Genomic DNA, 14,740 nt, shown 5'->3' on the forward strand with positions numbered 1-14,740 from the left:
AGTTGTATGAATGGATCAGTGAAATGCAAACCAGCAAAAATCAGGGACTCTCTGTACTTGCCTCTCTTAAGTTATGGAGTTAATGTGAGAATCAAAAGGGAAATTGGGCACAAAAATCACAAGTATAAAGTATACAAGCACAAGGTTTTGTGATTCTGGTTATCATTGTTTTTGAAATTATTTTGTGGGCTCCTATTTGTGCCATGATTTTTTTTTTTTGTAATTGTTTTTTTTTTTTTTTTAAACAACATGTTGGTTTTCCCTGAGGAAACATTTACTAGCTAATGTCATAACCTGAGAGTTGCAGGCTGGTGCGATGCCCAGCAGAAGCATTGGCCTTGTACTTAAAAGGAGAGCTGGATCTCCAGGAGGGTCTATGGAGGCAGCACCTGGAAAGATAGAGAAAATGAGACAAGTTTTGAGTGAAAGGCATGTGCATTTTCTGAAATTTTCAACAGCATTTTATGAAGTAAAGATATTATATAGTAATAAATGGAAAGCAATCACTACCAAACTCAATCTTTATCAAAATCCTTTAGTGTATCAATAATAGAACGAAATTTGGATAGCATTGGGGAAAACTGGATATTGTACAAATAGAAAAAATTGAAATTATTAGTTTGTAATAACTTTAAATAACAAATTATTAATCTTTTCTTTGTAAAAGGGCTACACATTTTTTAAAAAGCAAGAAAACTTACATCAAATGAATGTCTTATTTCCCAATTTCCATGCTTCCCTATAACCCCTATGTTAAAGGTTTGCTATGTGTTTTTCAGCATTTTGATCTATTTTAACTCTCTTCAAGCATATGTACTAGCTCTCTTTCTCTCCAAATAAACACATTTATTTATATGTGTTATATATTTGTATGTTTATGTATTATACTTTATTATATATTTGTATATATAAACAAAAAGGAACTCATAATTTAACTGTGTTCTCATTCTTCCTTTTACTTTATTGTGAGTATTTTTTGATGGAAGTGTATTCTGCTCTATCTCATGGTAAAAGCAATTTTAAAAGCTAATTTAGAAATAGTGACATGGAGAATACAAAGTAATACTTGACAGTAGTTGAGGAAATGAAAAAAGGAAAGAAAATGAGTGGAAGAAATGGAAGCTAGTAAACAGAATGATTTGAACAATTATTTCTATCTCTTCATCTCTCCCTCTCTGCTTCTTTATGCTGAGATCGTTTTTTCTTTATAATGTGAAGTACTTCAAGGACAAATGTTTGTTTCGAATATCCTTTAAATGTCTTGCTAGTAATTTTTATGTAAATGGACTAGAGAACACGTACAATGAGCATGCAGGAAACGAAAACCCAGCTATTTCTTTTGCTGTATATAGCCTCTTGCTAGAATCAACCAATCTATATAGATATCACTTTGGAAATGGGATTTATTCATGTTATTTCTATTGTTTTGCTTACAATTGAATGGAGAAGCATACTGTGACTTTTGCCACTTAAAAACAAGCAATGCTGTTGAAAAATATTTGACATACAGTGTTTTCGCAAAAAGAAAAAACCCTTGAAATAATATTTTACTTAGAGTGACCACTGTAATTCCAGAGATTTTTTTTTATGAAATTGAGTTTAGACTCTTAGACTTATCAGTGTGATCAATTGTGAACTGAAATTGATCACTTGGACTAGTAAGATGGCATTGGTACATGCCACCTTGATGGGATTGTATTGGGATCCCCTGGCATGATTCTAACTCCACCATTTGGGGCAAGTCCGATTGAGCATGTCCCAAATTGTACATCTCCTCCCTCTCTTATTCCCACTCTTATATTTAACAGGGATAACTTTTCAGTTAAATTTAAACACCTAAGAATAATTGTGTGTTGATCACAGAGTTCAACCAATAGTACTCTAACAAAAGAAAGAGAAAATACTAAAATGGATAAAGTATTACATTGTACATCAACAGTCAGGACAAGAGCTGATCAAGTCCCTGTTTCAAGTCTAGTGTCTGCTAATATTAGCTGATAGAATCAAAAAGGGAGAGAACGATCCATCATGGGAAGCAGGATACACAGCAGACTCATAGAACGGCAGATGTCCTAAATAGCACTCTGGCCTCAGAATCAGCCCTTAAGACATTCGGATATGGCTGGAGAGCCCATGAGAGTATTTTAGGCATGGAAAGCCAAGACACCCTGTGGAAAAAAAAGACCTAAATGGAAGATATCTGCGAATGAGATCCCAGTGGAAAGAACGGGGCCATCAAAGAAGGAGGTACCTTTCTCTGAAGGGAGGAGAGAACTTCCACTTTGACTATGACCCTGTTGGAATAAGATCCAAGCCGGTGAACTCAAAAGGCTTCCATAGCCTTGGCAACTCATGACAAGAGCCTAGGGAGATTACTGATGCCATAAAAAAGAGTGTCAAATTGTTAAGTCAACAACAGGAGTCACTGTGTACTTACTCCCCATGTAGGATCTCTGTCCTTAATGTGTTGTCCAATGTGAAGTAATGCTATAACTAGTACTGAAACGGTATTTTACACTTTGTGTTTCTTTGTGGGTGCAAACTGATGAAATCTTTATTTAATATATACTGAATTGATCTTCTGTATATACATATAATTGAAAATGAATCTTGATGTGAATGGAATGGGAGAGGGAGCTGGAGATGGGAGGGGTGTGAGTGGGAGGGAAATTATGGGGGGGAGCCATTGTATTCCATTAACTGTACTTTGAAAATTTATATTTACTAAATAAAAAATAAATTTAAAATAAAAGAAATTGAGTTTAGAGTCTCTAACAGGTCTAAGAACCTAGATATTGTTAAAATGATTCTTAAAGGAGGTCTCTACACTGGCCAGTTGAAGCAATAAATTCAAATGCTTTTCCACTTTCTACTCCTGGAAATGACTCTGGAGATATGATTAAGGAATTGTTGGAATTAGCCGTGTGATGGAAGTAGTGCTATTGGCCCCTCTAAATATAGACTCTCTGATTTGAAATAAAAGACCAACTTTCTTCCACTTATTTCCAAGGTGCCTTAATACTTGACACAATTCTTAAATGGAGATAAGGATAATGAAGAAATGCATTTAGCTAAGAGTTTTCAGACACTTTATTGAACAAATAGGAGATGGAATGGGAATGGGTTGTGGGTTACAAACAAAAGTTTCAGTCAATGAACCAACAGGCAATGAAATCTTGCCTGCCAATGGAGCACTTATAATGCAGCTGTATAGCACCTGTTAGCAGGAGATGAGTGTTTAGGTACAGAAGTCAAACAACTACCTGAAGATCAATGTTAACATTTGGTATTAGACAATATTCTTTTTTTGTAGTGCTGAATGGTGGACAGATTCTGTGATTCCCACCTCAGGTATTCACACCTTTATGTAGTCCTACCCCCTTTACCTCCCAAATGTGGGAGAAGTCTGTACCTTGCTTCTAACTAGTATAACAAAGGGCAAGGAATGTATGAGATTACGTGCACAAAATTAAGTAATGATTATAACTTCCATCTTGTCAGGAGACCCTTTCCTCTTTGCCAACTTTGAAGAAGCAAGGTTTCTTGTTTACTTCCTTATGGAGAGAGCCAAGTGGCAAGGAAATGAGAGCAGCCTCTGGTGAACAAGAAACTGAAATCTTCAGGTTGGTACCTTGCAAGGAACTGTGCAGTACTACCAATAATCATGTATAATCAGAAGTGGATGTTTCTCCTGTATAACCTAAATGAGAAAGAAGTCCTGGCCACCACTCTCTGTAGATGACCCAACTAAGCAATGCCTGGACTCTTGTCCCATAGAAACTGATATAATAAATGTGTATTGTTTTAAGATGCTAAATTTCTAGTAATATTGTTATACAGCAAGAGATAACTAATACATTGAAGCATAAAATTTATAGTTTGATAATTCTAATAATTTAATTGTATTTTTTCAATTTCTAAAAATAGTTTATTTTTTAAAACTATTAAGACAAAACTGTACCCTGAAATTAACTTTTTACATTCATCAGTCTTAGCAGGACATTCCAAACATTCCCAATAATCCACTCAAAAGTGGAAAAGATCTCTAGAATGTACTAAATCCTGTGCTATTAGCTTAATTTTGTTTCTGTCCTTATTTAAAAAGAAGCACTATATTTTCCTCTTCTGAGGCAAGCAGCCTTATCTGTAGCACTGACAGAGTATTCTAGGCTGCCTCCTTTAGGGGCAGAGTGCGTGGTACTTTTCTTCACTCATCATAAATATCATGGAAACAAGAGATCAGTGTCACAGTTTAGAGGCCCAGCTCTATAGTCAAGAGAAAGGATAGAGAGCAGAGTGCACATTCCCCTCTGCTGTTAGAGAGATAAGGCATCTTTAACTTGCAAGGACTTCTTTTTCTGCATCAATCAGTTGCCCTGAATAATTTGGAAGTTGGTACAATAAAGGGGCTTACATATGTGAATGTTTCTCATTGTAGAACTCTTGAGATTAGAATCTGTAGTTTGGGAAATTTTTAAAAAGTTTTCAGTTTCTTTTTTTTAATTTCAAAAGCAGGAGAGAGCATGCCACATGAATGAGAGAGAGAGAGAGAGAGGAAGAGAGGGAGAGCCTTCATCTGTTGATTCACTCCCCAAATGCCTATAACTCCCAGAGCTGGTCCAGGTTGAAACCAGGAGTTGGAAAATTAATCTGGGTCTCCCTCATATGTGGCAGATCCTTGAGTCATCACCTTCTGCCTAAGGGATTATTAGCATAAAGCAGGAAACAGAAGTGTATAAGGAACTTGAACCCTGTCACTCCAATATGGTTGTGGGCATCTTAACTGCTGTGCCAAACACCCACCTGAAGCTTTTAAAATGCAAGAGTGGGGCTGGTGCCATGGCGCAGTAGGTTGATCCTCCGCCTGTGGCACCGGCATCCCATTTGGGTGCCAGTCGAGTCCCAGCTGCTCCTCTTCCAATCCAGATCTCTGCTGTGGCCTGGGAAAGCAGTAGAAGAGGACCCAAGTGCTTGGGCCCCTGACCCGCAAGGGAGACCAGGAGGAAGCACCTGGCTCCTGGCTTCGGATCGGAGTGGTTCTGGCCATTGTGGCCATTTGGGGAGTGAACCAACGGAACGAAGACTTTCTCTCTGTCTCTCTCACTGTCTGTATCTCTTCCTCTCAAATAAATAAATAAAATCTTTAAAAAATAAAATGCAAGAGTGCTTCAAAAGTACATGGAAAAATGGAATTAAAATATAATTCATTTTGGTGAAATGTTTTTTGAAATCCTGTATCTTTTTATCTTAGCATACATTTTCCATGAATTTTTTGAAATCTTCTCATAGGAAGGATATTCATCATTTTTAAAGACATTCTCTCTTTTCGCCTGTTTTAAAGTATAAAATAATAGAAACTGAAACTATTTAAAAAATATTATTGCCTCAGGAATAGTGCCTCCTGCAGTGGCAGGAATTACTACACTGCTGTCACCAAAAATAGGTTTCTCAGAAGGTAGCCTCAAAGCCTTTTTCATTCTCTGCATTTCTATTGGGAATTTTAGGGAGGAGGACAGTGAGCACAGGATCCATTTCACTTTAAAGCTCATCCTTTCTGCCTCTCTGCATGCCTCACAATGAATTTCATGGACGAATCATAGAATTAACTTTGTTAACGTGTTCAGTAAGCGGAAAACAAGATGCCAACTCTGTGGACTTGAATGACATGGAAGAGAAATAGGCCAGAATTGGACTAAACTGCTAAGAAAGGAGGAAGACCAAGTTTACCCACTTAGAATTGGAATGAGTTTTTATTTTCTTTCTTTCTTTAAAAACAGATTTATGGCTGGCACCGTGGCTCAATAGACTAAACCTCTGACTAGTGGCGCTGGCACACTGGGTTCTAGTCCCGGTCGGGGCGCCGGATTCTGTCCCGGTTGCCCCTCTTCCAGGCCAGCTCTCTGCTGTGGCCCGGGAGTGCAGTGGAGGATGGCCCAAGTGCTTGGGCCCTGCACCCCATGGGAGACCAGGAGAAGCACCTGGCTCCTGCCTTCAGATCAGCGCGGTGCGCTGACTGCAGCGCGCCGGCTGTGGTGGCCATTGGAGGGTGAACCAACGGCAAAGGAAGACCTTTCTCTCTGTCTCTCTCTCTCTCTCACTGTCCACTCTGCCTGTAAAAAAAAAAAAAAAAAAAACAAAACAGATTTACTTACTTATTTGAAAGTCAGAGTTACAGAGAGAGAGAAAGAGAAGGGTCTGATACCTTTCTTCACTCATCCTATGAATCATTGTCACCATTCCTATAACAAAATACAGATTAATAAGAGAAGAGCATAACAAATTAATTTAGTCAGAATTTTACAGGGCACAGGAGACTTAAATTCTGAAACTTCTGTAAAGATGACAGGATACGTGTTATGTGTGCATATGTGTGCATTTGTGTTTGTGTGTGTGTGTGTGTGAGAGGGAGAGAGATCATGAAAACAAGAGATAAGTGATGCAGCTCTACAATCAAGAGAAAGAATGGAGAGCAGAGGGCGCACTCCCCTCTGCTATTAGAGAGATAAAGCATCTTTAACTTTTGAGGACTTCTTTTTCAGCCTTCAGTTAGTTACCCTGAACCTATTGGAAAGTTAGGACAACAAAGGGGCTTATGTATGTGAATGTTTCTCATTGTAGAACTCTTGAGATTTGAATCTGTGGTTTTGGAAAGATCATCTAAATTTTTAAAAAGTTTTTCATTTTTTAGTTCAAAAGCAGAGTCCGCACACGTGTGTGTGTGTGTGTGTGTGTGAGAGAGAGAGAGAGAGAGAGAGAAAGAGTGTTTCCATCTGCTGATTCACTCCCCAGATAACTGCAATTGTAAGGGCTGGGCCAGGCCAAAGGAAGGCGCTTCATCCATTCTCCCACATGGGTGTCAGAGGCCCAAACACCTGGGCCATCTTCTGTTCCTTTGCCCAGGCCATTAGCAGGAAGCTGGATCAGAAGCAGCAAAGACTTGAACCAGTGCCTATATGGGATTCTGGCTTCAAATGCAGTGGCTTTATCTGCTGCCCCACCACACCAACCCCAATTTTTTATTTACAATGTTGTTTTTTCTTAGTTACCCCTACTAATAACTGTCTCAATGATTTAGATTATACAGTTTGTCTTTTTCCACCTAGCCATTCACAAAATACCACAATTTGGTAATGGCAAAAAACAGATAAAATCTCTTTCGAATATGTTTTCACACTAATGTTTTTCTATTTTACTACTCAGAATTGACTTATTAAGTTAATTGGGAATATTTGACTTAATGAACATAAGGGGTGGGCTAAAAGGGTCTTGCTAATTTGAATCCTTAATCATAAAATATAAAAGTGACTATAAAAGTATTTGCCGTGAAGAATCTTCAAATGGCTCTTATTGGGACAAATTATACTAGCACTTTAGCACACATTTTCCTACTATGAAGATAAATACTATAATTCCGTCTCATTTATCTATCATTTGGAGTCCTTTTCCTATGACACTTTGTGTTATTGATCTTAATTATTTAAAATTATTTCACTAACTTCTAAATATTTCTAGTCTCACTTGTATGATTCTATAGGATATTAAATATTTTCTTGTTTTGATTCTCAATATCTTTGACTTCTTGAACTTCCTGAATTGTATTGCCTACTACCCCTTGGATAAAACTCTGTATCTTTAATGGCCTACATGGCTGTCCAAGACAATGACCTCTATCTACTTCTTAGGTCTTGCAGCAATTCTTGCTGAGCATTTTATGATTTGATGACAGAATTGTTCATGCTTTCTCACATCCATTTTGCTATTTTGTATATTTGTTAATAAGAGTATACTTTCTTGGCCATTCCCTACTCTCTTACCCATCTTTTTCTGTTTTTGTCAGCTGACTAACTCCATCAGTTTAAAACCATAGTTCAATCTTTTCCTCTTTCCTGTAGACATCCATGATTTCCTCATTTTTTTAGGAACTCTACCTCTGTGTTCTCATGGTCACCTCTTCATATTTCTGATTTCCTGCATGTAGTGAGCTCATCTTCTATGGTGCTGTCTCCCTCCAACTTCTTGAGGACAGGAATCATGCCTCCTTCATCTTGTATCCTACTTCTAGCAATGTGCCTGATCCATAATGCATGTACAATAAATGTGGACTAGAACTCGGCTCCCTTGATTTTTCATATTTATGCCCCTAATATTTCAGAGACCCGCATTTTTCAATCTAGCTTCTTAGGAATTCTGACCAGCTTGTGCATCTTATTTTAACTCTGGATAGTAATTCATGTAGTCAGTTTAGTACCATTTTTAGTAGGGTGCCTATAAGTCAGGGAGGCTTTTAGACTTGGAAATTTTTGCACACCATGAAGTAAGTTCAACATATGAAAGAAGAGCTGATAGTACAATAACATGAAAAGTAAAATGATTTAGTGACTAAAATGAGGAAATCTTTAATTTTAATCCTTTTCTGTGATAACTGCAGTGCTACTTTAAGTAATTTTTTGTGACTCCTCTATTCCTTCTACATATAGATCTCAGTAATACACTTCACAGTTATTGTGAAGACCAACTCAACCAAGTGACTGAGAAATGTATGCTTCCTTAGAAATTCTTCACAAAAATATAATACTAGGATTTTTTTCTATTTATATTCATTGATTCTGCATCATACAGAAGTAGTATAATTCATGTCTGAGTATCTGGTGAGTGTGAGACCAGGGTAACTTAAAAGAACTTGGTGAGGCAAGTGCTGTGATGTAGTGGGCTAAACCTCCACTTGTGGCGCCAGCATCCCATGTGGGCGCTGTTTCTAGTCCCAGCTGCTCCTGTTCTGATCCAGCTCCCTGCTATGGCCTGGGAAAGCAGTAGACTGCACCCATGTGGGAGACCCAGAAGAAGCTCCTGGCTCTTGACTTTGAATTGTCAAAGCTCCAGCCATTGTGACCATCTAGGGAGTGATCCAGTAGATGGAAGATCTCTCTCTCTGTCTCTCCCTCTCTCTGTCTGTAACTCTACCTCTCAAGTAAATAAATAAATATAAAAAAAGAGGGGGCCGGTGTTGTGGCATAGTGGGTAAAGCCGCTGCTGCAGTGGCGGCATCCCATATGGGCGCCAGTTTGAGTCCCAGCTGTTCTACCTCTGATCAAGGTCTCTGCTATGGCCTGGGAAAGCAGTAGAGGATGGCACAAGTCCTTGGGCTCCTGTACCCACATGGGAGACCTGGAAGAAGATCCTGGCTCCTGGCTTCGGATCAGTGCAGCTCCAGCTGTTATGGCCACCTGGGGAGTGCACCAGCAGATGGAAGATCTCTCTTTCTCTCTCTCTGCCTCTGCCTCTGCCTCTGTAACTATGCCTTTCAAATAAATAAATAAATCTTTAAAGAAATAAGAATTGCTGAATTTTTTACCCTAGCAACAATTTTCACTAAGGTTGATTTCTTCTGCAACTTTGCTATTAGCTAGTGAATACCAGAGCATAGAGATGAGGCTACTTCCTTCCTTCCGTTATGTATGAAAGTGAGAAAGGAAGTTGACAGACTCCTTGAGAAGAATATTCTCCCACTCATTTCTGAAACCCTTTGGAATTTTATGTATTTTAGGGAATGTGTAGCTGCCACTAGGTTTGGAATTTGGGCAAATCTCATTCTTGCCTGGGCTGGATGTCCTTATCTTTGCCTTCAGGGGAATGAAATTGAAAATTCTTTTTTTTTTTCAAAGGGAGATATGAATTTTTTTAAAAAGATGTATTTATTTCATCTATTTATGTGAATGGGAGAGAGAGAGAGACAGACAGACAGAAAGAGAATTTTCCACTATTGCTTTTTGCCCCAAGTGACCATAACAGCTGGCGCTGGGCCAAGTTGGGGCCAGTAGCCAAGAACTCCATTCCTTGTCTTCTTTGTGACTGGAAGGAACTCAAGTATTTGAGCTGTCATATACTGCTTCTCAAGTTTGTTAGCACAGAATTGTATTGGAAGTGGAGTAGCTGGGAATCAAACTGGAACTCTAATATGAGATGCAGGTGTCCCAAATGTCACCTTAGCCCACTGTGGCACAATGCCTTTCCCAAAACTGATAGCTCTTAAATTTTAACACATTATGGACTTTGAGATAACAGACATAGCTGAGTTCTGCAAGGACTTGGCAACATTGAGGGCTGTCTGGTACCAAGAGGCAGAGAATCCATACAGGTGTCTCCCATTCCTCTTCTCTGTCCACAGGACTGGAAATGGAGTTAGCTTCAGAGAGAAACAGTCAACCTTCAGGTTGAGAGAAGGCAACCACCGGTTTCTTTTGGAAAGTCTGTGCAAGATTCTTTTCCAATGGCTGGCCAAACTTTTCAGAAGTTATTTCCCCATTAAGGCCAAGGTGGGTAAAAATAAAGGAAATAGGAATAAAGGAAATCTGGAGTCACATACAACATATTTATATCAATGGTTTGTGTTTATTATTTGAGCTCCTGACTGGTTTCCTGTCTCATGCTTCTTTAAACACTCCTGGTGATAATACTAATGATGATTAAGATTTATGGGCTAAGAACCAAGGGTCATTCATTCTGAATGGTTCATATGAATTAGCTCCGTAAATTCTCACAAAGTCCTATGAAATAGGTATTTGTCTTATTTTAGAGATGAGGAAGCTGATAGATGAAGAGATTGAGCAATTTCCTCAAGGTCAAGTTTGTGGTAAGTAGGATATAAATCTAAGTCATCTACATCCAGAGCCTGTTCACACCATCACTGTGATATCCTGTCCCCTAGAATTATTCTAGGCTTTTGGCTTGGGAACATTTAATGTTTTGGTTTCTGTGCTTAGATTTGACTCTATAATGAATATTCAGGCATGTGCCCAGTCCTGGACCTGAGCCTCCCTCTCTTTCTTGTCTACTCTAATCTCAGTTAAAAATTAGCAGCCATTTTGTACTTAAGGTTTGTGCATAGAGAAACCCACAACACCCCTGTCTTATAAAGACACTTTTTTTTCTTTTGTTTTGTTTTTATTCTAAAGATTTTATTTGTTTACTTGAAAGTCAGAGTTACAGAGAAGGTAGAGACAGAGAGCGAGAGAGGTCTTCAATTCACTGGTTCACTCCCCAGATGGCCACTACAACTGGAGCTGCACCGATCCGAAGCCAGGAGCCAGGAGCTTTTTCTGGGTCTCCCATGTGCGTTCAGGGGCCCAAGGACTTGTGCCATCCTCTACTGCTTTCCCAGGCCATAGCAGAGAGCTGCATTGGAAATGGAGCAGCTGGGACTCAAACCAGTGACCATGTGGGATACTGGCGTTACAAGCCAGGACTTTAACCCACTGCGCCGCAGTGCCAGACCCAAGACACTTGTTATTAGGTTTAGGATTCATGAAGATAATCTCCTCCTCAAAATTGTTAATTTAATCAGTTTTTTTTCCATGTAAAATATTTTGTGCACTTTCACTGAATAAAGTAGTATTTATTTATAGGTTCTGGGGGTTAGGATGTTGATGTAACTTCTTAGGGGCTGCTATTCACCCACTACATGTGACTGCAGTTACTTTCCTATATGGGCCCATGGCAGACATTGATAATTCTTCACTCAGCTCTAAGTAAGCCCAGATTTCTGTTCAGGACAGCATTCTGGGCAACCACCTTCAATTGACTTTGAAGATAAAGCCAGTTTCATAGACATAGCTTGGTATATGAGGCATCTTTCATCTTTTAACCCTTCCATTTGGTGTCTGCTATTCTTTGAAAACTGACAGCTAAGGCCAAGTTTGTGTATAGGTGGATAAGAGGAATTGAAGAACTTTACTTCTCTTGGATATTGGTGGGAAGATAAAAGTGGTGCTGTGATTTAATCATCACTGAGGAAAAAATATTTTTGCATGTGTGCTAAAAATCTGCTTTCCTCAACTTACTATTTTATTCCTTTTAGTATTTTTTGTTCTACTTTATACCATTGGTTGAACTCTTTAACACACAATTATTCTTAGGCATTTAAATTTAACTGAAAAGTAATCCCTGTTAAATATAAGAATGGGAATAAGAGAGGGAGGAGAGGTATAGTGCGGCACATGCTCACTCAGACTTACCCCTAATGGTAGAGTTAGAAACGTGCCAGGGGATTCCAATTCAATCTTATCAAAGTGGCATGTCCCAATGCCATTTCACTAGTCAAAGTGATTAATTTCAGTCATAATTGATCATAATGACAGGATTGTCAAAGGGATCACGTAAGCAAGACTAGTGTCTGTTAATACTAACTGATAGAATTAAAAAGGAGAGAATGATCCAACATGGGAAGCAGGATACACAGCAGACTCATAAAATGGCAGATTTCCTAAACAGCACTCTGGCCTCAGAATCAGCCCTTAAGGCATTTAGATCTGGCTAAAAAGCCCATGAGAGTGTTTTGGGCATGGAAATCCAAGACACTCTGGCAAAAACAAAACAAAACAAAACAAAACAAAACAAAACAAAACCTAAATGAAATATCTCTGTGAGAGAGATCCCAGCGGAAAGAACAGGCCATCAAAGAAGAAGGTACCTTTCTCTGAAGGGAGGAGAGAACTTCCACTTTGATTATGTCCTTGTCTAAATAAGATCGGAGTTGATGAACTCAAGAGTCTTCCATAGCCTTTGCAACTCTTGACAAGAGCCTCGTGTGATTACTGATGCCGTAAATAAGAGTGTCAATTGTTAAATCCACAACAGGAGTCACTGCCCACTTACTCCCCATGTAGGATCTCTGTCCTTCATGTGTTGTAGTATGAAAATTAATGGTAAAACTACTACTAAAACAGTACTCTATACTTTGTGTGTCTGTGTGGTTGCAAACTGTTGAAATCTTTACTTAGTAAATACTAAGTAGATCTTCTGTATATAAAGATAATTGAAAATGAATCTTGATATGAATGGGATGGGAGAGGGAGTGGGAGGTGGGATGGTTGCGGGTGGGAGGGAGGTTATGGGGGAAAAAAGCTGCTATAATCCAAAAGTTGTACTTTTGAAATTTATATTTATTAAATAAAAGTTAAAAAAAATCTGCTTTCCTGAATTTGCTTAAAGAATAATGCTGCTTTCTCTAGCATATTACCTGTTCATAGTCACTCTACTTATAATGTAGATAATTTTCATAAAAATAGAATCAAAAAATATGAGATCATCGTCCAGAAATTTAAAGAAATAATTTTTCCTGGGCCTTGTCTGCATACTTTAAGTTTTTTTTGACTCGTCATTCATTTATGTAATATTGATTTTAGTTTCCTGTTTCTAGGTTTAAAATTTCTCATAGACAATATTTTGATATTAAGTAAATTTTTGGGGTTTTGGACTGTGATAATTAGGAATTTAGAGATTTGATTAAAATCTGGACCCTGTCACTGGAAATTGCATTGCAATGGGCAAGGGGAAATTATAGTACCTACTCCATCAGTTGTGTTGAGAGCCATAAATGACATAAAGAGCCCCTTTAATACAGTTTGCTTCAAAAAGTGAACATTCTCTACATGTTTTAGAGATATAGATGAAAGATAAAAAAAATTCATTTAACTTAATATAGTTGAAATTTTGAAAACACAAATATTTACATTTCAGTTCAGTGATTGAAAGCTCATACAACAGTATCTCAATTTGTGGAAAACGAAATTCTTATTTTGGTGCAAAAAATCAATATCGATGCATATGAGGTTCATGAAAAATGTTCATAATGAAAAAAGTATTCATGATATTCAAAACTATTTTGCATCAAAAACCTTATCTTTTAATTCCGTTTCTCACTAACCGTTTGATGTATGCTCGTATTGGGTAAAGCTTGATCATCAGCCCAGTGCTTTTTAAGCACTGACATCTAGGGTAGCTATGCCCTATCATTAAATATTGGCATCACTGGGGATGAATAGTTCTGAGGACACTTGTATTCCATAAGATATTTTTAGAAATAGAAGTGGTAGGAAACACATTGTGTTAAAACGACATTATTTCAATAGGAATTTCACTGCCAAAAAAGCAATTCTGTTCTGTAAGTGGTTGCTACATTGATTTTTGCTGAAGCATTATTATTTACATGTTGATTGTCTTAGAACCAGGATACTTACATATTTAAAGTGGTTGGCCGGCGTCGCGGCTCACTAGGCTAATCCTCCGCCTTGCGGCGCCGGCACATGGCACACTGGGTTCTAGTCCCGGTTGGGGCGCCGGATTCTGTCCCGGTTGCCCCTCTTCCAGGCCAGCGCTCTGCTGTGGCCAGGAGGTGCAGTGGAGGATGTCCCAAGTGCTTGGGCCCTGCACCCCATGGGAGACCAGGAGAAGTACCTGGCTCCTGCCATTGGATCAGCGCGGTGCGCCGGTGCAGCACGCTGGCCATGGCAGCCATTGGAGGGTGAACCAACGGCAAAAGGAAGACCTTTCTCTCTGTCTCTCTCTCTCACTGTCTACTCTGCCTATCAAATAAATAAATAAAGTGGTGAGGAAAAGGTTTCTATATTATGTACAGATTTCTGTACTTTAAAAATACAATATTTTAACATAATTCCTTTACTTCTGATTTCTGGTTCCTCATCCCTAAGTTTTACATTGTATTGTATTATTTTTATTGTTATTTTCATATCTACTTTCTGCATGGCTTATGTATTGTCAGAAAGGAAGCTCACAGAAAGAACAATGTTGCATAACTACCTTATTAAACCTCTGCATAATATTGTTTGAACCCTGTGGGGGCACTGATGGAGACCAACTACTAATGTTAAGCACATTGATGTGCTCCTCAAATAGGAAATAAAAAGTGATTGTGGCTGAGAGAAAGTGCAAAGTGGTGTTTAAG

General features: G+C 38.5%; 1 protein-coding gene across 10 annotated transcripts in view; it reads left to right on the plus strand.

Annotated features, from left to right (window-relative positions):
- AASDHPPT (aminoadipate-semialdehyde dehydrogenase-phosphopantetheinyl transferase) overlaps window positions 1-14,740 on the plus strand; it is a 133,092-nt gene that overhangs the window by 108,467 nt on the left and 9,885 nt on the right. For 3 of the 10 annotated variants that reach the window (XR_011390395.1, XR_011390396.1, XM_070077602.1), the window contains one exon: window positions 3,502-6,139. The exons of 2 other annotated variants lie outside the window; for them this stretch is intronic. Coding sequence is in view for 2 of the 8 variants with exons in the window: in XM_070077602.1 (XP_069933703.1) it covers window positions 3,502-3,602 (101 nt within the window). In the remaining 6 variants the exon portion in view is untranslated. Of the gene's footprint in view, window positions 1-3,501; window positions 6,140-10,165; window positions 10,314-14,740 lie in introns of those variants that run through there. 5 more of the 10 variants (XR_011390389.1, XR_011390388.1, XR_011390387.1 and 2 more) reach the window with 4 other exon arrangements.

Source organism: Oryctolagus cuniculus, chromosome 1, assembly GCF_964237555.1.
Source record: "Oryctolagus cuniculus chromosome 1, mOryCun1.1, whole genome shotgun sequence".
In the NCBI taxonomy this organism is placed as follows: Eukaryota; Metazoa; Chordata; class Mammalia; order Lagomorpha; family Leporidae; genus Oryctolagus; species Oryctolagus cuniculus.